Here is a 22,964-nt window from a genome sequence, read left to right as displayed (position 1 = left end):
CAACCCAGAAGTTCGAAAACATGCAAATGTGAGTGCATCAATAGGTACTGCTCCGGCGGGAAGGTAACGCCGCTCCATGCAGTATGCCACATGACCTTGGAGGAGTCTACGGACAACGCCGGCTCTTCGGCTTAGAAATGGAGATGAGCACCAACCTCCAGAGTAACACACGACTGGACTTAATGTCTGGGGAAAACCTTTACCCTTGACCTTAACTACCACCAATTCCTCAACACTTTATTTCCCATACCACCAGACTTCGCCACAGCAACGCGTGGCCGGGCACAGCTAGTGAGGAAATAAATTTGACATACGAGGCACAAATGTCTTTTTGCACATCCCTAGTGATTACACAAACCATAAAGCAATGATGCACATTGAGAGGTTTCTTTTGCACAGGAGTTTGTTGCCTGTCCACCACAGTGGTCAGTGTAGATGGGGCCTCATTTTAAAAAATACTTTATTTATTAAATGTTAAAGAATGTCATCAAACAAAATTAACAATATCCTGTTCCCTCTCCTAGCAATTAAGTCTAAAATTAAGAAAAGAGAGGAGAGTTCTTGTCCAGATCTTCCACAACCATATAAATTGTAACATTGTATAAATAGAGTTGATAATAAGGTGAAAAAGTCTAAATTGGTCTTTCTCCTTCAGATTACACTTATTTTCTTGCCATTTTCATGTGTACTTATCTGGAATGCAAGTACAGTAGAGTCTCACTTATCCAACATAAACGGGCCGGCAGAATGTTGGATAAGCGAATATGTTGGATAATAAGGAGGCATTAAGGAAAAGCCTATTAAACATCAAATTAGGTTATGATTTTACAAATGAAGCACCAAAACATCATGTTAGACAACAAATTTGGCAGAAAAAGTAGTTCAATACGCAGTAATGCTATGTAGTAATTACTGTATTTCTGAATTTAGCACCAAAATATCACGATATATTGAAAACATTGACTCCAAAAATGCATTGGATAATCCAGAATGTTGGATAAGTGAGTGTTGGATAAGTGAGACTCTACTGTACCTGTGTCTTTAACTTTGTAGAAACAATAACAATTTAAATGAAATGCATCTGTTTTAACATTTTCTTTACTCAATAAGATATTATGGACCTTTTTTTTTTTTTGCATTGTCCATATCTTTTTATTTCATAGGGAGAGTAAATGGTTGTGACTATCTTTCCACCCTGGACCTATTACCAGCATAGTGTCATAATGCAGAATGTCACAAGCTTCTTACATGAAAGGAATGTTGTAACTCCTTCAGAAAAACCTAATAGGCAAAGAACTGGGCATGTTTAGGCTGCAGAAGAAAAGCCTGAGAGGAGACATGATGAGGGCCATGTATAAATATGTGAGGGGAAGTCATAGGGAGGAAGGAGCAGGCTTGTTTTCTGCTGCCCTGGAGACTAAGACAATGGCTTTAAAGTACAGGAAAGGAGATTCCACCTGAACATGAGAAAGAACGTCCTCACTGTGAGAGCTGTTCAGCAGTGGAACTCTCTGCCCCGGAGTGTGGTGGAGGCTCCTTCTTTGGAGACTTTTAAGCAGAGGCTGGATGGCTATCTGTCGGGGGTGCTTTGAATGTGATTTTCTTGCTTCTTGGCAGGGGGTTGGACTGGATGGTCCATGAGGTGTCTTCCAACTCACTGATTCTATGTCTGTAACTGCCATACAGAATGCCTGCCATTGTTTACACTTGGTCCCTTCAGTAGACGTGCTCAAATGGACTGTCACAACCTATCTCTCTAAATGCTGCATTTTATTATGAATATGAATAATTAGTAAGGACCATAACAATTTTCTCATCTCAAATGTACTCCTATCTCAGATAATATCATTTTTCTTCTGTTCTAACCTGGGGCCTGATGTATTAAGATCTCATTGAGGATAGCTTAAAATGAGCAAAATTACTTGTGTAAAATATAGATTTTAGGTTTTAGCAAGTTTGAGGTTTTGTGGATGCAGAAGATAGATAGATAAGTGCAAAGAAAGGTCGCAACCATTTTTTGTTAATCACAGAGGCTTTCAGACTTTGACCGCTGTATCCCAGAAGCCAGCCTTGACCTGATGCCTGTTCTGCCCTGAGTTGAATGCCAAGTTGCAAAAGTAAGGCCAGAGTTTTGTAGAATTAACGAGATCAACTACACAAAGCAGCCACAGAAAAAATCCTCAACCTGCTGTATTTCTTAAAAGCAGGGTGAAATACTTCCTTAATATGTGAACTACATTATGTCTATATGCAAGGTTGTACACAAATCAAGTTCAGCTTGGCTTATGTCCTATATGTAATAGTATATTATTTTATATTCATGACAGCCTGTAGCAAGACATCTGTGAATACTTCATATATGCATCTTTCCTCATTACAGTTTCTCTGTGTGTGATTGTCACAGTTGCTTTGGGAAAGTTTAGCTCTAAAAGTAGTATTTTACATCTACAGCATCAGCATTTCTTATCAAGAATTCCAAAATGTAATGAAACATACATGAATTCCTAGACTTAGGTGTCATCTCCAAGACAGGTAAAGGTTTTTCCCTGACATTAAGTCTAGTCGTGTCCGACTCTGGGGGTTGGTGCTCATCTCCATTTTTAAGCTGAAGAGCCGGCATTGTCCATAGATACCTCCAAGGTCATGTAGCCAGCATGATTCATGACGTGCTGTTACCTTCCCGCCGAAGCAGTACCTATTGATCTATTCATATTTGTATGTTTTTGAACTGCTAGGTTGACAGAAGCTGGGGCTAACAGCAGGAGCTCACCCCGCTCTCCGGATTTGAACTGCCAACCTTTCAGCAAGTTCAGCAGCTCAGTGGTTTAAACCGCTGCACCACTGAGATATGTTGTCCTTTATGTTTATGCAGACATAGGCATTTCAAAATCAAAAAAAGGAAATCTAAAATCCAAAGCATTTCAGTTAAGAATATTCCACTGATATTATACTTTCAACAACAAAATAAAATACCTCAGTGACAATGAGCCTTAATTTTTTTATAAATTTACCATAGGTGAAACAATCCAACATGCAGAGATATTTTGAAATCTGAAGTTTTGCAGACATTCCACATCTCTCTGTCTCCTTGTGAATATTGTATAAATTTGCTAGCAAGGCCAGTTCCAGATGCTAGTATGAAATCCTTTAGGCACTAAAAAGTGTGATGCCAAACTATTTGAAGAAGCAGCTCCTCCCTTATCCCTTTGCCTCCCTTATCTCTTCATTAAGATAACCATATTCCATTTGGAAGAGAAGTACATTTTTCATCTGCAAGGACAAGTGTCTTCTCTGCTGACAGCTGATTTTATAATATCTTACAGTAAAAAGTATACCTCCCCCAAAGCTGAACATGCTTTGCTTACTTTTATTTTCTGAGGCATTTTACATTTAACTTTCTAATTTTTAAAAGAAAATATTAGATTGTTCCCATATTTAGCCCTCAGTTTATACCAGCCCGAAAGACATACAACAACCCTGTGATCCCGGCCATGAAAGCCTTCGACAACACATCATTCTAAATATTTGAGTTTTAAATACAATCATATGATGAATTTGGGAAAGGTTAAGTCTATGCATTTTCTAAAAAAAAATCAACTATTGAAAGTTCTGATTCTTTGTTGTTGTTGTTGTTGTTGTTGTTGTTGTTGTTGGCTTTCAAGTCATTTCTGACTTTGGTGACCATAAGGATTAACTATCACAGGATTTTCATGCCTGAAACTATTAAGAGAGGAGTTGATTTTAACTTTCTCTAAAGCGTTATCCATCCAGTAAGTTTGAATAGAGATTTAAACCCTCTATCCAGAATCATAGTTCAACGCTCAAACCACTGTACCATGCTGGCTCTCTCTGATTTCAAATTATGTTTCTTTTATTTATGTCATGTAATTTCAGCTTCACTAAAACTGCACGTTCGGGGCCCAGACTGTCAAGCTTCCAAAGTATCAACTAAGACAAAGATGGAATGAAGCCAAAATCAGAGGTTTGATTCTCAGTGGACAGAGAGAATGTCAGTGGAGACACTTCAAAGAACTAGCATACCACAACTGCAAATACATAGCATATTTATTACATTTGACAGCTATTCAAGATTCCTGCGCTAGCCTCTGATTGCTCCAGGATTCCCTCCAACGTGATCACTGAGTGGTCTTTGTTGTGGTGAGAAACTTAAATAAACGTCATTAGAATATTTTGAATATGTCCATTTATTGATCCACCCCTAAGAAGGACGCGATCAGAAAGGAATACAGTGTGGCAGTCTATAATGGGCTTAATGTCCTGGCTTCGGTGGATACAATAGTGTTAGCCTAGATAAAAAATGGGTGCTTTAGTGTGACCTAGTGGGTTTTGTGGCTGTATAGAGTTTCATACCTGAGGACTTTATCTCAGGAAGAAGGCAACCCAGCATTGAAGCAGAACCAGTGCTTTTGGTGACAATTCTATCACAGAATACTGTACCTATCTGATGGTTTATCTCCTTCCCATGATAAACCAATCTCCTGTTTCTGAAGGACAAGTCATGTCAATAGCTGCCAATCACACCATGTTCCCATCACCTACTTGGTACAGGAGGCAATTCTTCTGTGCTATTTTCTAAGTAGTCAAGAGATATTCAAGGGCTGGGATTCACCTCCTGTACCCTCTTCTTCTACTCCTTGCTATTCTTGAGACAGTAATTTTTTAGTTGTTTAAAATATGAATCATACTTATAATTGCAGTATTGCTTTGAAAAAATATAGAACGGAAGTACAGGAGGAGAGAGTCATGACACATGCTCAAGTCTCGCTATGGAAGTGGCTGAACATTTTTACTCAATGCAGAATTTGTATATTCTTTTTAAGTGTGTGGCAGTGGACTTACAGATGTGGTGACATGTTTGTGCATTCAAGTTTGCATTCAGTTACACAACATTCAACAGAAGAGATACCTGAAGGATCAATGTGTAACTCTGCCTGCAGAGATATATGGTATGAAATCTCAATGTAAGAACATAGTCTTTTTTAATGGATGAAACACATATGACCTCCATTTTCACAGGTGATAACTTATACCATGGATAATAGCAAAAGCTATGATTATGCTTGGTCTGGAATCATGCCATAGAATGACATTTAAGGACCAAGAGAGGCATCTGTAAAGATTTTTTGTAGCATAGGTGAAAGAAACAGTCGATATCAAATCCATGGAAAAGGAGACCATACCGCAATCTCTTTTCAAATGTAAATGCAATAAGACAAAGCATTCAGTTCTGCACAGATGTGAAATGGAGAAACTGTCATCGGTACTACGTGCTCAGCCAGATATAGCTTTTAAACTAATAGTGTAAGTAATGGTACTGAACCAATTTGTACTGCATGTTCATTGAACAGTTCATTTCACTTAAGTGAATCTGCATTGTTCCTACATCTCTTGGCAGATTCTTTGCTTTGCTTCTCATATAAAGCTGATTTTTATAGATTCATCAGAGTTGGGGAGAGGGAAAGGAATGTGAGAAGGAAAAAATGGATTCATGAAAAACACATGAAGATTAAACTGGCAAACAGTTCAAAGGGGCTGGCATTGAACTGATTTTACAAAACAGTTTAGAAGAATATCTAGATTTTTTTTCTTGAAAAGGAAACAGTGGCAGCCACATCAGTGGGGTAGTCCATCTGTTCCCTTTAAGGGATTTGTACAACATGTGGGATCCAGTCCTTAAAATAGTCCCAGCACCTTTATAATTTAGATTAAAATCTGGTGTAGATTCACAATTCCAATGATATAGAATTCACCAGCCTTTACTAGCAAGTGGCATCATTGCTTCAAGTTATGGATGGTACTAGAAAAATTAATCACAGTTACATTGAATTTTCTGTTTCCTCACAATGTCACAGAATAATAAAAATAGAAGTATAGAATTATAAAGTTGAAAGAAACTGCAAGAGGCATCCACTCCAACCTCTCAGCATGGATGATACACAATCAAATACACCCAGCAGATGACTCATCCAGTCTGTTTAAAAACATCCAGAGAAAGAGACTTCACCATAATCTGAGGCAGCATATTTCATTGTTGAACAGCTGTCACTGCCAGGGAGTCATCATCATCAGTGATCGCTTGTGCCCGAGTATGATTGTCATCCAAATGTCGTGTCTTGATGGTGGGTCTGTAGGTGACTGCAGAGACCTATTCTTGATCTGCATGTTCTTCCACAGTGAGGACATTGATTTCCGGGTGGAAGGTGGTCCCAGTCAGGGTTGGCTTGACTCACTTTCCTCTTGATGCATTTCTCCCTTTTGTTCTAGACCTTCTTCTAAAAGGGACTGCCTGAAGAAGAACGAAGATTACACAGAGTTGGCTTTGCTGTCAGAAGCAACCTGGTGAAACATCTGTCTGAAGCATTAACAAATGACTCTCAACCCTTCAAATTAACCTTGCCAAAAACCAGCAGCAACCATCGTAAGTGCCTATGCATCAACACTAAATGCTGACGAAGACATCAAGGGAAATTTTACTGTCAGATGGACACTATCCTGTCGGAGATACCAAGGAGGACAAAATCATTTTCCTGGGTGATTTTAATAAGAGAGTTGGACGAAATTTCAACCTGTGGCCAGGGACCAAAAGGAAAGGTGAATTTGGAAGCAGCTATCAGAATGGCATCTTGCTTCTCACCAAATATATGGAACACATCCTTGTCATCACAAACACACTCTTCCACCAGAAAAAGAAGCTTAAGACATCATGGTAGCACTCCCAGTCAAAGCACTGGCACTTCCTAGACTATGTGATATGCTGCTCACAAAAGCTATGACAGGTGCTGATAACTGCTGGACAGGCCAAAGGCTAATTCTGTTCCATGATAGCCATCAAGATTGCTCCCAAACGCAGATACCAAGAAAGAAAGATAATGTGTAAAATGAACACCAAAGGCCTTAAAGAGCCCTTCAAATAGGCCCTTCTCCAAACAATATTTAAGAATTATCTACACATAAAACATCCTGAAAATGTTGAGGAACTTTGGAATAAACTGAAGACTTCCATTATCACAGCCTATGAAGAAACCATTGGATACCAAACTAAGAAACATAAACATGAATTTTAATGCATGTCCTTTGTTTAATCTCTGTTCTGTCTGTTTTAATATGTATTTCATAGAGATATGGTTTGGCATGTAACTTTTGTGGAGGTACATTTTAGTTATATATTTGTAGTGTTTTTGCTGTGTTTATGTATTTTAATTGTTTTTTTACCTGCATATCCTTGAGGCGTGTAAGAAATAAAATTATTATTATTATTATTATTATTGGATGAAAAAATTGTTTCATTGTTCTCAACATATAGAGCAGGAGTGTTAAACTCATTTTCACCAAGGGCCACATCAGTCTTATGGTTGCTTGCAATGTGCTATTTGCAATTGTAAAAATGTATAAATATCGCTATGTTTCCCTGGCAATGAAAACCTCAAGGACCACATAAAATAATGTGGTGGCTGCAGACCTTGCATTTGACACATGTGATCTTGAATTTCTTTAGTTGTATGTCCCTGCAATGCTAGGGGTTGGACTAGCTTTCACAGCCCATTCCAACTCTATGCTTCTATTGTCAGGTTCAGACTAGAACTTGCAACAGTGAATTCCTCTAACAGCATGCATCTTTTTATTTTTCAGTAGATCTTTCCAAAGTGAAATGAAATTCAAACAAGTACTTTCTCATCCTTCCTTGCAACAAGGCCATTCAAAGGCTGATTTCTAAGCAACTGAGATTTGACTGCTTAGCTTGACAGTCCAGGCAAAGGTAGAATCATGCCATGTGTCTGTAGAAAGTCAAAAGGAGCTATATATCTGTGCTCCAAAGGTGTATATCACAGTCATAAAAAGGGTTTGACGGCTATAACTTGTACTGTTTTGCCATTGCAGCAGCAGCTGGGACCACACAAGATCTAGTGATCAAAAATTTTGATTTATTCATCTCCCATTCCCACAGTCTCCTCCTGGCTTCTAATTAATTCCCATTTACCATCAGCTCCGATATGTGCCCTTTCTGTTCTGCATGAGATTTTAAAAATCCGCTCTGTATCTAGTGCCCACAGCCCACCTTGTTACTTCAATAAAGTGCTTTTTTCCATTAAAAAGGCTCAAGCTTAGCCTCTGTGAATATGAGTGAAAGCTGGATGTTAAGATTCTCAAAGTCTGTCACATAAGTAGGACTAGCCTCCCTTTTTCTCTAACTTAAAAAAAGGTAAAATGATTCAAAGATAAATGAGATAGCTCATTTTGTAGTTTTGACATGCATGCTATCATGTGGGGAGTTGTTCATAAAACGCCATACTTTGAGAAGGTATGGAACTCTGGGAAGGGGGGGGCATTTCTTTCCAAAAGAATTTTCTTTTATGATTGTGAGAAAAAGCCTACAGCTTCCAAATCTCAGGATGTAAAATCAGACTTTGCAGCAGAGACATTTGACTCCTTGAATATTTGAAACATTCACACTTGTCAAATGATGGGCAGTGGGATTACTCAACTGCTACTATAACATATTGGCAAATCAGAGAACTGTTCCATGTGTTGCATTGATAGCAGCTGAGATCCTATACTTGCCTAGCATATTATTATTATTGTTATTATTTCTTACCAACATGTCCCTGTAGATCAAAATGATGCTTAAAACACATGCTGACAAATTTCTTCCAGCAGGCCATTCTACAATATTGGGGAAGTCAAAGAAAATGTGCTCTGGGTAACAATCTAGTTTTCGCAGACCAAAGTAGATTTCTCCCAGATGACCTGAGTGTATGGAATGAATTGTATGGGAGAAATACATTTTGTAGTTAACATGGATACAAACTATATAAGGCTTTAAAGTTAACATTTTGTATTTTCCCCCAAAACTAATTGGCAGCCTATGGAGACCTATTGGGTGATCTTTGACGAGCCTTATCCCTAAGTTCACCATCAGTTAGAAATGACTCAAAGGCAAACAATAACAACAATATAGTTACTGCAAGATGTACCAGTAACCCACCTGGCTGCAATGTTTTGAACTTCGGTAGTTGAGAAGCAGCTATTGCCTGCCATGAGCAGTCTTCAGTGCGGCATGCAGAAACAAGACCCCAGTCACAAAGTGTTTGTGTGAAAAAGATCACTCACGTCAGAGACCTTCAGCCAGCTGCTTCCTGAACAACAGAGGAACACATCCTCACCAACTGCAGTGACTGCTTCCCAGTAATAAAATGGCTAATGGATGGCTTAATTTTAGTTTGCATTTATTCCAGCATAGTAGTCAACCTCGATGGATTTACTTGTTTCTGATGTACAGGCCACTCATGGTGGTTTTAACAAGGTAAATCAGCATAAAAATAAACATGATGCCAATCATGGCAACTCTGAACAGAGACACAATGTGGTAACATTAAAAACCTCAAGCAGGATTCCAGCATTGTTGAATCCCCAAGGAAAAACTATACATAACAAATTTCTGCATCTCCTGAAGCTAATGCAGAAACAGGGGTTTCCCACTATGGATTGAATGGAAATGAATTGCTTTCCCATTATTACGAGAAAAATAATTCCTGAGTATCTCAAAGTTCTGGGGGGGGGGGGGGGAAACAACAACCATGCTTCATTATTCTGGACATCCATCAAGATTCAGACTGAGTTTTACCATCCCTATTACTGATCTTGGAATCTAAGCTGGGTCACTCCTAGTTAGTTCTAGTTAGGAGACTGCCAGGAAATACCAGATACTGTAGGCTGTATTTCAGAGGAAGGAATTAACAATATGATCTCTAAATACTCCTTTCCTAAGGAAATTCATAAAATTAATGGGTTTGTCCAATCAGTGGGCAACTTGAAGGCACATACATATGCATGCATACACTGCCTGTCACAATATTACTTCTCTTTTCTCTCTGCTGCCCTGATCCATCCTATAAAAAATTGTGCCATTTGGGTTAGGGTTCCTTGGATTTGGCCAAGAGTGATTAAAAGGAGATAACTTACATATCTAGATTTTTAAATCTGTGGAAGTTTTTATCGCATCATTTCACCAATTTTGTGATGCTTATTGCCACTTCATGTCCCAATGTTCTCCTGACTTTAAAAAATCAGTAGAAAAATGGCACATTTCAGTTGATCTGTTGCCATTTTGTTTGTGAAGTGGTTCATGATACTAAATGTGATTGCAGCCAACCCCCTCCAGCCTTTGCCAATATGTGCTTCCACCTCTGAAAAGATCCACATTTTGTGAGCATTCCTGGCTAATATCTGAAAGACAAGAATTTCTGTGTGCCTTTGATACAAGAGGATTTTGACTGGACAGAAATAACTATCACTCCCACGACCCTGGCTACTCACCAGGCTCTGATGTGAGAAATTTTGGAAGTAAAAATTGCTGATTAGGAGCGTGATTATCATGCTTTGTTCTCTGAATTAAGATGCTACTCATGTGTTCACAAATAATTAGATTTCATCAGGCCAATCTGCCAATAATGAATATGCAGCTTCATTGCAGATTTCTCTTTTTTGTGCGGGCAGGTTTGAGCTGTGGGTGGTATTGTATTTTCGTTTTTAAAACCTTTTTTGAGATAGATCAATTGATAGATAGATAGATGATAGATAGATTTTACAGTTAAAATTGTTTCTCATTTCCCTTCTGTGATTTTGTAGAGAATGTGGGGGGAGGGTGTAAACACAAGTTCCTTTTTTAAAAAATTGGCATAATTTCTGCTAAATAGATGAGCATGTTTATCAGAAATGAGCCCTGGGAAATGAGTGATCTTTATGCTAATCAGCGGTAATGATTCCTCCCAATCAGCTTTATCTTAATGTACTTCTCCCCATTACTGGTGATGGAATTCATACCAGTTGACCTGTAATAAAAGGCAATTACATTAGCTACCTAATCACAGCATTCACAGCACCTTTTGAAATGAAAAACCTTTCAAGAGCGAGTTGGGATGACTTAAGCAAACGCCATAAAGCATATTTATGATTTAGGAGTGGAAAACATAACACAGTACCATTGTGATCAACAATGGAATGGAAGAGTTCGTTTAGGAAGAAAAGTGTACAAGGGTGTTATGGAATGGAGTGAATTGATACAAAGGACTATATATGTGCACTTCTGCTATTTTAGAGAACTCATTGTGTAGCTGCGAACGCAGTTCTCCTCTAACATGACAACTAACAGATCAACATGATTAGAAAAGATCTGTAAGGCAGCTGCTACTATATGACTTTTATATAACAGTTCCCTCCAGGCGATTCTGTCGAGGGTAATCTGAGGTTAAGCACATTGCCTTGTTGAGTAAACTGTACTTGTACTGCATTTAGCTCCCTCGTAGCCAAAGAAAAAGTGAGGGTGGAAGAGAAACGAACCGTGTCAGGGTCTTCTACATCTTTGTGGGTTCCGTCTGAAAAGCAGAGGCAACCAAATTTCCGGCTTTGTCTCTTTTCTCCATCTTAAAGACAATGTATATGAATACTAAACAGTAACTAATTATTTAATAAATGAAAATAAATACTACATTGTTCAGAATCAAAGAGAAAACAAACACCCACTCTTTTCTTCATAACACAATGAAGATAGTCATGGTGGTTCACAAATACAAAACCAGTGCCCTTATTAAAACCAACTACAAAGACAAAGAAGTCAAAATGACTTAACTGAGCTGATTAGGATCTCATGAAATTACATGATTTGTTGAAAAAGCAGTTAATGTTCCATTGCAGACAACACCAAATTGGAAGGGATAGCCAATACTCCAGAACACAGGAGCAGAGTTCAAAATGAACATAACAGATTAGAGAGATGGGCCAAAACTAACAAAATGAAGTTCAACAGGGACGAATGCAAAATACTCCAGTCAGGCAGAAAAAATGAAATGCAAAGATAAAGAATGGGGCTCGATAGCAGTATGTGTGAAAAAGATCTTTGATTTCTCATGGACAACAAGTTAAACATGAGCCAACAATGTCATGCAACAGCTTAAAAAGCCAATGGGATTTTGGCCTGCATAAATAGGACTCTAGTGTCTAGATCCAGGGAAGTCATGCTACCCCTCTATTCTGCCTTGGTTAGATCACAACTGGAATCACACTGTGTCCAATTCTGGGCACTGCAATTGAAGAGAGATGTTGACAAGTTGGAATGTGTCCAGAGGAGGGCAACTAAAATGATCAAAGGTCTGGAGAACAAGCCCTATGAGGAGTGGTTTAAAGAGCTGGACATGTTTAGCCTGCATAAGAGATGGCTGAGAAGAGACATGATGAGAGCCATGTATGAAGTGAAGTCATAGGGAGGAGGGAGCAAGCTTGTTTTCTGCTTCCCTGGACACTAGGAGGCGGAACAATGGCTTCAAACTACAGGAAAGGAGATTCCACCTGAACAGTAGGAAAAACTTCCTAACTGTGAGAACTGTTAAGCAGTGGAACACTCTGCACTGGAGTGTGGTGGAGGCTCCTTCTTTGGAGGCTTTTAAACAGAGATTGGATGGCCATCTGTCGGGGGTGCTCTGAATGCGACTTTCCTGCTTCTTGGCAGGAAATTGGACTGGATGGCCCACAAGTCTCTTCCAACTCTATGATTCTATGAGTGTAAGGCTGATTTAATTAATCCCAAATGCACACCTGAAAACCTAAATAACACTTTATGTTTGGTGACAGACTATAGAAATCAAACCCCAATACTTAAAATTGGATGATATCCAATGAATGGAATGGGGAGGGGGAGAGATACCCTGTGCTCACCCTAGTTTGGATGAAGCTAAAACTGAGCTGACTTGGGCAATTAAGGAGAATGATATGATAAAAGTAATAAAGAGTGAGCTATGCAAATCACAGCAATCTGATTTACTGTGGAAATGACTGTCAATGTCTTCATAATTGAGTAATATGGGCAGGTCTGTAGGTCTATTGGCCATGATTTAACAGTGGTATTTTGCATAGATGGAAAGGAGAAATGTATGTCAAAGGGTTCATCAGCAATACCGTAACTTTGTCCTATGCCTAACAGTGTCAATATCTGCAGTGTGAGATTAGAGTGTAGCCATAGCAACTGTTATAACAGAACACACAGAAACAGGTGAATAAAAACGTAAATTATGAATGTAGGCAAACAGCCAATCACTTGCAGAATCTTACGTTCAAACTTGATAGAATTCTAAGATTTTTAAAGCATAAGGAGAAAGCCATAACCCTAAATTTGGAAATATTTATTACTGTTGTTTGACTAGTCATGGCTACTTGGTCTAAAGGCTGGCCAACAGGAAAGATTTCAATAGGGCTACAATTTTCTCTGTTCTGCTTTGTTAACCTCGACAGACTTGAGGAAAAATGTACTCTGCAGAGTATTTTCCTGACCTCAAAAAACACATCTGTCATCCTAATCATTGTTGCACCCTTTAGGCTTGGAAGGGTATCAGTCATTTATCTTTGGAGGATTTCAGGGTTGCCTGTTTTGCCAAATGGGACATGACAGAGAAAATATCTTGTGAACCACATTACAAAAATTGTCATGTTGACACTGTCAGGGTCTAAGGGAATGTGACATAAATTTTATTCATAGAGCAGGAAGTTCTAATCAAAACTGATTTTGTTCTTAAAATATTCGCAGCATTGTTCAAAGAATCTAAAAAGTCACTTGTTATCCTGTCAAGTGAATGAATGGGGAAAAATAAACCTCTAATTGTGAGGTATGCTGTAAATAAATACAAGAATTATATTGTATGAAAGCAGACACATAGCCAGAAAAAGGAGGTGTGGTTGAAACATTTTTTTAAATTTTTTTAGCAAATCATGAAGAGTAAGTTCATAACACACAATAATTTAAATTCTATGACTCATTCTATATATTTTATAATATTTTATTTAATATTTCCAGATTTTTTTTCACATAAAAGCAGGAAATTGAGCAGTTGAGTAAAAAGGGGGGAAAAGGAGGGTAGGAGTAATGGAGTTATTGTTAGTAGGTTAACTCTTTACAAATATCTAGTATGCCACCATGGAACTGGGAGGTTGAGGGGATGGAGGGAAAGACATTGTACAAAATTATAGTTGTTACATCTAATTCTTCATCTCTATTACCCCGGTGGCGAAGTGTGTTAAAGCGCTGAGCTGCTGAACTTGAAGACCGAAAGGTCCCAGGTTCAAACCTCGGGAGCGGTGTGAGCAGTTAGCTCCAGCTTCTGCCAACCTAGCAGTTTGAAAACATGGCAATGTGAGTAGATCAATAGGTACCGCTCCGGCAAGAAGGTAACGGTGCTCCATGCAGTCATGCCGGCCACATGACCTTGGAGATGTCTATGGACAACGCCGGCTCTTTGGCTTAGAAATGGAGATGAGCACCAACCCCCCAGAGTCAGACATGACTGGACTTAAGGTCAGGGGAAAACTTTACCTTTACCTTTTTATTACCCTTACAGACATTAAAGTGTTAAAAAGGTTACAAATTCCATATATCCTTTATAACAAAAAGAGGAATAGTATTGTCATCTAATTAAAAAACCGAATAGTCAAATCTTCTTATATTTTCTGTATTATTCCATGTTCTTTTTGTCTTCTCCTCCAGCTCTTTTTCATTAAAATTTCACCTTAATTGTTCTTATTTATATTATTTCTTTTAACTCTTTTAATTCTTTTAACAAATTTTAATTTTTGTATAAATAATCTAAAGGTTTAATTTAATCTGTTAGTAAATCAGTATTGTGCAGACAAAAATGTATTATGTACCACTATCACCCCCCCCCCCCAGTACCTTTAATCTGGTACCTGATTATTCAAGAAATACTCGATAGTTGTGGAGAAATTAAAATATAAACTTTTTAAAGCAAGCACAAATTATCATAGTTGTTATATACCTAGAAACATTATAAATTGTATTGAAACTTACATTTTTCTTATGGAGTTTAACCTAGGGAGTCTGATTCTGATGTCAGTTTTGGTGGATTATGTTATTTGCAAGTCAAAAACCAAATGAAATCATGCAAGTTTGAAGTGGTAAGGATCCTGTTTAAGCACTGAAGTTAATGGTGTAGGCAAAGTTTTGTGAGCAATTTGACAAAAAAGATGAAAAAAATATTACCCTTCCTCCACACTCCTCAATGGTATATTTGGGTATTCAATGCCTGGGGACTCCCCTCTGTCCATTGTACTCAAATTTTCTGTAACAGAAACAGTGTGTACCAGTAGTTGTTCCAGCCTTCTTTAACCAATGCTAAAGGTGCATAGAGGGGCTGTAGGAGGGAGGGGGATTAACTACATTGATTAATGTTCCATTGACACAAGGCAGATAGGAGAAACATTATGTCATTAATTTTCAGTTGGTGATTGGATAAAGCCTATGAAGATGCTGATTTACAACAAATAACTTGGAAACAGAAGTCCCACAAAAAGGTTTACACCTTCCTGTTAAAGAAGGCAACATGAGACAGAATATTTCCTGCCAAGGATTAATGACTACATTAGCATTCACTTAGGTGCCCTTAGAAATTTTCCCAGCGGGTGCATCAAAGGGAGGAAAATGGCAGGTGAGAGGACATGCAAAAGCCAAGTGCTATCTTTCTATATTTTAGCCTTCTGAAATAAAGATTTTTGAGCATACATGAGATTTTCATGGCTCACTGTAACCAAAAGGATTGTATTTTTTTTTAAAAAAATCCTCCTAATAAATTAATCAGGAAGAGGAATGCATAATCAGGAAGAGGAATGCATAACTCCAGCTCCCAAAATCAGCAATACTGGTTCCAGGCATATTTTTTTAAAGTGGTGAAGAACTGTGTTTTAATTTTTTTATTGAATCAGAGGCAGAAAATCCATGGCCTTTCAAGGTGGGACTCTAATTCACATGTCCAAGATAACATGGGCTACTCCTAGGGATAATGCGAGTTGTCATCCAGCAACATCTGCAGAATCACGATTTTCCTACCCTTTCATTTAGAAGATACAGTCCTTGGTTTATTTCTGGGACTAATACTGTGGATTATTATAGGCTAATGAACAAAGAAGAGTTCACATCTGCAGAAATCCAAGGTGAAGGAGCATCTAAAAATAGTTGTTGCCTCTCCTCTCACTAACAATTTGTTCATAATAAAACATTATACAAAATAGAACCATATCTATTCTTTTGTCCATGTAGCAAAGCTCAATATGTGTAGGTATGTACCACATGAGAATGAATCAACTCAGAATTTAATCAAGTTGGGTGGGTGGAATTCATCAACATGAGTTATTTTGATGAGTGAAGGCACAGAAAATGTGCATATTTTCCCACAAATGTATCGGTAAATATGCATGTATGTTTGAAAATATGATACTTACTTACTTGTAACAATGGTAAACTTGTCTTACCATGAGTTTTTATAATCAATCTCCCTATCCTGTTGTGTTTGTTCTTTCTTTTTGGTTTGGCTTTATTAAAAAAATAATGGTAGTTTTACAAATTCACTGTAATTTTTCCCAAAAATGATAAACCTATTAGGAATCTATATCTCACGCTTGAGGTATAATCCCTCATACAGATTGGTGCACTTGCTAGACCACAAACCAAGTGTACATCCAATCTGTTGCTTCCAAACATAATGAAGAGATGGGCAAATCTACAATCTGCATTTTGATACCAAATACTTAATATACAGTCATTTTTAATGGTAATGAAAACTGTTAACATTTCTAACCAGATATTCACCCACAGTTCCTCCTGGAAATATGAGGAAGGAAGGTGGTTTTCTTCCCTTCTCATTAACTTCAAAAACTGAAACAAAAATAGAACTTCACAAAAACAGTCTTCCCTTCTTGTCATTTCTTAAAAAGCACCTAGATTAGTGTTTATTATAAGTTTAGGCACTGCATTCCATTTTTGTGTCCTTCACCCACAGGACTTACTGTTTCATTACTTTACGGAACCTTGGTGCATATTGTGTACTAAAAGCTACATAAGGTACTTCTGAAACGTACTTTTGTAGTTGCCATGGCATTGCAAATACATTACTCTAAGTTGAATCTGGTCACACAATATCTCACAGGCTCCTTTTATAACCATTATAATGCTTGACTTCAATTTGCACGTCTAAAGCAGAGAAAGAATACCTTGGTATTTCATTGCCTTGAGAAACCTTTGCAAAGCTCCATGGTGGTAAAATTATAAACTTGAGACCTTGGGATAAAAGAAGGATAGAAGAGTGCTTTGGCCCCTCAAAAACACACAACCCTATACTCTGAATTTTGTGATTTAATTGAAATGTAGCTTTCGTAACCCAAAGACCTGTCTTCTATCTGCCCCGTCAGAAAACTTATTTCTCTGTGCTGGTCTTTGAGTTGTTTCAGCCCACTTGAACTTTGCTTACAAATGTCTTTGGATACTTTGTAGTCATAATGGTAGTATTCTCTGTTGTAAATGCTGGTCTTAAGCAGGACACACTTCCTCGTGTTCGTGCTAGCATGTTGTTAGCATGTTACCTTCAATAAATGCTTTGCAATATTTTCTCATTGAAAGTTGGACTTGTTATAAAAAAGTCAATTACAAGTCTCATGCAACAGATATCCGCATAGGTTTGGTCAGAGTTCTCTGATCTCACAATGATGCAAGATTCCAGTCCTTTTACAAAAGAGAGGTGGAGGAGAATTGGTGAAACAACCTTGGTTTATGTTTAGAAGGAGCTTGGTGAAGACTAGAGAGGGGAGAGAAAAGGTTATATCACAGCAGAAGTACAGGGCTGCTTCAGCCAAAAAAGCAAACATTAAGCGCCAGGCTATAAATACATATAATTGGGCTCAATAAAAATAAGAAAAGTAGGCTTTTCCCATTTATATTATTATCTCTTCCTCTTTAGCAGATGTTATTGCAAGTGTCCAGCATTCATGTGTCATACTTGGAAAAGCTTTTGTAATAAAAATAGGTTGATAGTAGCAGAAAGAGTGATTAAGAAAACAATTTCCACCCCACAGATGGTGATATTATTCCAGCTGAAGTGTAGCTGTAAAACCTTTTGCTAAAAGTCCATTAGTAATAATGTTTTATGAAACAGAATGTTTTTTCATGTGTTTAAACCCTACTTTCCTGATTATTAAGCATAACCCAACTGACTTACACACTCATTGATCTCATCATGGAGTTCCCTGATGCCATTATCAATATGCGATGCTATAAAGTACTTCCCAATAGAGGTGTGCAATTTGGCCAAAAGGCATGCCATTTTGGGGTCCATTTTCAGCTAACCTCTCATTCTGTTCACTGGGAAGTTACTCGAATCGGGAGGAATGTTGCCATTTTCATTTGGCAAAGATTTGGCCCATTGGCTACAATGGGAAATTTCAATCCTCTATCATTTTAAAGCCTATCTGCATGAAACGTACCTAAGTTTTAGACTCCATTTACAACTGCAGGTCTGCCAAGTTTTAGAATAATTCACCAATCTACTGATTTTTAGATTGTGGCGCTGCTGGCTAGTAACCAGTTGCAATAAATCACTACTGACTGAGAGGTCATGAGTTCGAAGCCCGGGTCGGGTTAAGCCTCCGACCATTAATAGCCCTGGCTTGCTGTTGACCTATGCAGCCCCGAAAGACAGTTGCATCTGTCAATTAGGGAAATTTAGGGACGCTTTATGTGGGAGGCTAATTTAACTAATTTACAACACCATAAAACTGCCAGCAAAACACGAGGAAAGGAATGAGGAAGTACAGCCACTACTGGACAGTGAAGCAACAGCTCCCCCTGTGGCCGGAATCGTGAAGCTGGAAAAATGTTTTAAAAAATGCCTCTGAGTCTGTCTACTGTATGTTGTTTGTCTGTTGGCATTGAATGTTTGCCATATATGTGTTCATTGTAATCCGCCCTGAGTCCCCTTCGGGGTGAGAAGGGCGGAATATAAATACTGTAAATAAATAAATAAATAAATTTAAAATAAGACAAACTGCAAAAGAAGGTTCTGGGAATTTTAATTGCCGGTTGTGTCAATTCTCAGCCAATCAAAGTATGGACACAATCAGGCCTTTTATTGGCTGAGAAACACACACAGAGAAAAAAACTTCAACTCCCATCATGCTCTGAGAGAAACTCAGAGACTGGGTTGTTGTATGTCTTTCGGGCTGTGTGGCCATGTTCCAGAAGTATTCTCTCCTGACATTTCACCCACATCTATGGCAGGCATCATCAGGGGTTGTGAGGTATGGATAAACTAAGTAAGGAAAGGAAAGAATATATATCTGTGTAGAGTCCAGGGTGTGGCAAGAGTCCTTTGTCATTGGGAAGCCAGCATTAATGTTTCAGTTAATCACCCTAATTAGCATTGGAAAGGTTTTCGTCTCTTGCCTGGGGGCATCCTTTGTTCTTAATGTCCATCCCATTCAAGTGCTGCTGGGAAAGCAAGTTCCCAGCAGAGCCCTCTCTGGCGGAGGAGCCTAGGAAACTTTTCCACTGCCAAGGAGGAAGAAACGACACTGCAGGATCTTCTCCAGGAGCCTTGTGGCAAATCCCTGCCTCAGGTATAATGCAGATATAACTCCATCCTCTCCAGTAGTTGATAAATCCAGCACTTTTGATCTATTTTGCCGAGCTTTTCCGTTCTCTCCTCCTTGTTCTGTTTTCAGGAGATTACATGAAACGGAACACTGAATATTACAAATTAATTTCAGTCAAACTGATTCAGGTCCAAGCCTACTTCCCAACCATCTGTAGGCCTTTATGCACAGCCCAAACCAGTCGGCAGATGATGGGGTTAAAAAAGGTACAAGGTTTTACATAGCACAACTCTCAGACAATGCTAGGATCTGACTGAAGCTAGAAACAATAATGAGAGTGCTGATCTATAATATGTCTCCAGCTCCCAGACTATGATGCATTGGCTCCTTCTCTTACATGCCCCCCAAGTCGTTATTCTTGATGCTTACCACATACATTTGTCTGTCAGATTTATCTACTGCTTTTAATTTTACAAAACCTCCAAAGAATAAAATGTGGCTGAGACTAAAATGCACATTTTATGGCTGACATCCCATTACTGACATAGTCTACCTTACATTTCTGTATATCTTTTGTTGTTGTTCCAGGAGTCAGCATTTTCTTTCATTCTTTGTGATATTCAGCATCCCCCCTCCATATACTATTGACCCCATTACATTAACATCCCTTCCCAACCATTCATTTGCTGGTGGAGGTCAGAAAAGCACTAGCTGTGTACCTAGAATTAGACATAGACCAATGACATCATCCATTGACATCTCTTGAAAACCCCAGTAGGTCTTGGTGGAAGAAGTCCTTATTTTGCATTTGATATGGGAACATAATTAGGTGCTTCTCTGATCCCTCTCACTATCCACAAGCAATGGAATGGCAAGGCAAGGGGTCAAGGCTTCTGTCAAGCAAAAATGAGTTCTGGGAGAGGTAACACGCACATGGGATCCCATCCTTAAAAATATATATATGAGAAATATTATACTCATCTACCTTCTTTCAAGGGCTAGCATTGCTTGTGTAAAACGTCTGCAAATATCGACTGGGATCCTGTTGATAGCATATGCTGGTGTAACCTTGCATTATACTAGCATATCGACTTTTCTTATTGTGGTAGGAAGAAATGTCTACTTGAACCTGGATATCTCTTTCAACAAGATCATTTGGGCTGCTGCTTTGTTGCCAGGAGAAAGGAAATTCTATGGCCCTCTGGGAGGGTGATAGTTCTTCCTCCTTCTCAGCTTGCACCCAGATGGCATCTAATGCCCTGCCCCCGTTTTTGTGTGCACAGCATGCGAGCAGAAAGGGAAGATTTTTAGAGTTGGAAGGAGTCAAAAGACCCATCTAATTCAACCCTGCAATGCAGGAAAACACCATTAAAATATTCCTGAAAGACGTCAATGCAACTTCTATTTAAATGCCTCCAAAGAATGAGAGACCACCAACATCTGTTCCACTCTTCAACATTTCTTCTTACCTGTTGATGGCATAAACTGTGCAATAAATGTGCAAAAGGATATTCAGTACATCTTTGTACAATAAGCCTCTACACATTTAGCCTATGTGCCATTTCTGGAGCATGCCCCATGCCATGATATCTGACTATGTTTTTGCAGGTAATCCAGAAGATGACTCATACATACTTCCAGTTGTGAAAGCTTCTTTGGTGCTTCCTGACATTCCTCATTAAATGGTTCTTAGATCATGCCCCAGAAGCTGAGAGTTTGGATTAAAATATAGGGAAGGGGAAGAGGAGGTACCATTTGTGGAACATTTTGCTCTATCAAGTTGCTGTAGAATTATGGCAAATGCATTCTACAGTTGAGCAATGAATCTTTCCATTTGGAGAGTCATTCCAGAAGCATACCCGAGTTCAGTTGATCCTGTTTTGATCATTGCCTTTGCAAATAAAGGTAAAACAGTTCTGCTTGTGAGAGAATAATGCTTAGGGCATAGTAACCATGCCTCACAAAATGGCAATATACCATTTTACACAGGAACATGTTTTCTAATATTTGAGATGGATTCCTAATATATTTTTAGATATCACTGAGCATAATCAAAAGATTATGAAAAAAATGAAAATAGCCTGCATTCAACATACAGCTCAAACTATTAATGTTTTGTTGGTTTCCTTCCAAAGGTCACTTGATGCTCACTGGTTTTATGTGGGGTTTTTTTGCTGTGCAGCTTAGGGGGAAATAAAAACCTTAAATGTGAAAAGTCAAAATGACTAATTTGCAACTGTTCAAGGCATTGCTTCATAAATTGCCTAAATTCAATCTCGCTTACAATAATTTATTAATGCAAGAAAGAATTTCCTCTTTCTGTGGAAAATAAACATATAAGCTATGAAATTATAGATTCCAAAAGAAAGGGGATCTGAAAAAAGGATTTTTCCTCTTTCATTAAAAGGAGGAGGATGCTAGGTAAGATCAAAAACAAGAAGAACACTTGAGCTATCTACTTGTCAGTCATCAATAATGGCAAATTCTGAAGCAGATGCACATCATGACAGTTGAATCTTGCCTGTTCAAAACCGGGCTACCCCCAATGGTTCTTCATTCCAACAGGGATAGCTATATAAAACTATATATTGTTCTCTGAAAATCTTCCCCTTTCTGTTACTGTGATGGTTCCAGTTAAGCTCAAAAGGAATTGAGTTACAGCTAACATATAGCGAATATCTACTCATCAAACATTCATAGAAGGCCAAGATTGCAAGCCCTGGCTCCACCGAAACATTGATCTCTGGTGTGAACTTTCATGACACCTATGAAGGGATCTCTTTAACTATGCTATGGAAAGAACCTTGGATCTGTTCTGTGTCCCACCTGTAAAATTAGGAATTAGAACAGACTAGCCTCCATACTGTGCTGTGAATGGAGCATCTTTCCAAACCACCATTCTATAAATTTCATAAAATTAATTCACAAACCACAAAGCCATTAAACATGAAGAGAGAAGGAAGCGTCTTCATTTACCAAGGGTTTTAGCTGAGGTAGGCAACCTTTCAATGGAAAGCAATAAAAGACAGGCACAGACCTGCTTTAATTCTGTCTCAACTGAAAGGAAATTGCCTCTGCCTAATGAAGGCTGATTTGACTCCATGCCTCATTCGTGGTGTTAAAAGCCACCAAAGCAGCAGAGATCCTGCAGTTAAAGGGGAACACAAAACATCACTTGTTTTGTTTCTTCCTGAACAAATGAAGATATCATAAATATGTAGGCAATGGATGTTGTAACTTCCCTTGGACTAAAATGGAGGGAGGGAGGAAAAGAAACAAAAGAAATGTGGCAGCACTTTGAAGACTAACTGGCTTTTGGTTTAGCATGAGCTTTAGTGGATCTAAGGAGGAGGAGGAGGAGGAGGAGGAGGAGGAGGAGGAGGAGGAGAAGACACTTTATTTATATTCCACTTTATCTCCCCAAAGGGACTCAGAGCGCATTACAGTACATTATTCTGCACAATAACAAAAAATACAATACATAGACAAGGTAAAGGCCTTCCCCTTTTTCATTTCTGGCATCTGGA

General features: G+C 38.5%; 1 protein-coding gene across 4 annotated transcripts in view; it reads right to left on the bottom strand.

Annotated features, from left to right (window-relative positions):
* Nucleotides 1-4,047: 4,047 nt before the first annotated feature.
* Nucleotides 4,048-22,964, bottom strand: part of LOC100559465 (thyroid transcription factor 1-associated protein 26) — a 94,054-nt gene continuing 75,137 nt past the window's right edge. For all 4 annotated transcript variants that reach the window (XM_062966601.1, XM_062966602.1, XM_062966603.1 and 1 more), the window contains one exon: nucleotides 4,048-6,307. In XM_062966601.1, the coding sequence (XP_062822671.1) occupies nucleotides 6,248-6,307 (60 nt within the window). In that variant the 3' untranslated portion in view covers nucleotides 4,048-6,247. The remainder of the gene's footprint in view (nucleotides 6,308-22,964) is intronic.

The sequence above is a fragment of the Anolis carolinensis genome, unplaced genomic scaffold, assembly GCF_035594765.1.
Source record: "Anolis carolinensis isolate JA03-04 unplaced genomic scaffold, rAnoCar3.1.pri scaffold_25, whole genome shotgun sequence".
Classification (NCBI taxonomy): domain Eukaryota; kingdom Metazoa; phylum Chordata; class Lepidosauria; order Squamata; family Dactyloidae; genus Anolis; species Anolis carolinensis.
Note: the sequence above shows the minus strand (reverse complement) of the source record. Positions and strands in the feature narration are given on the sequence as shown.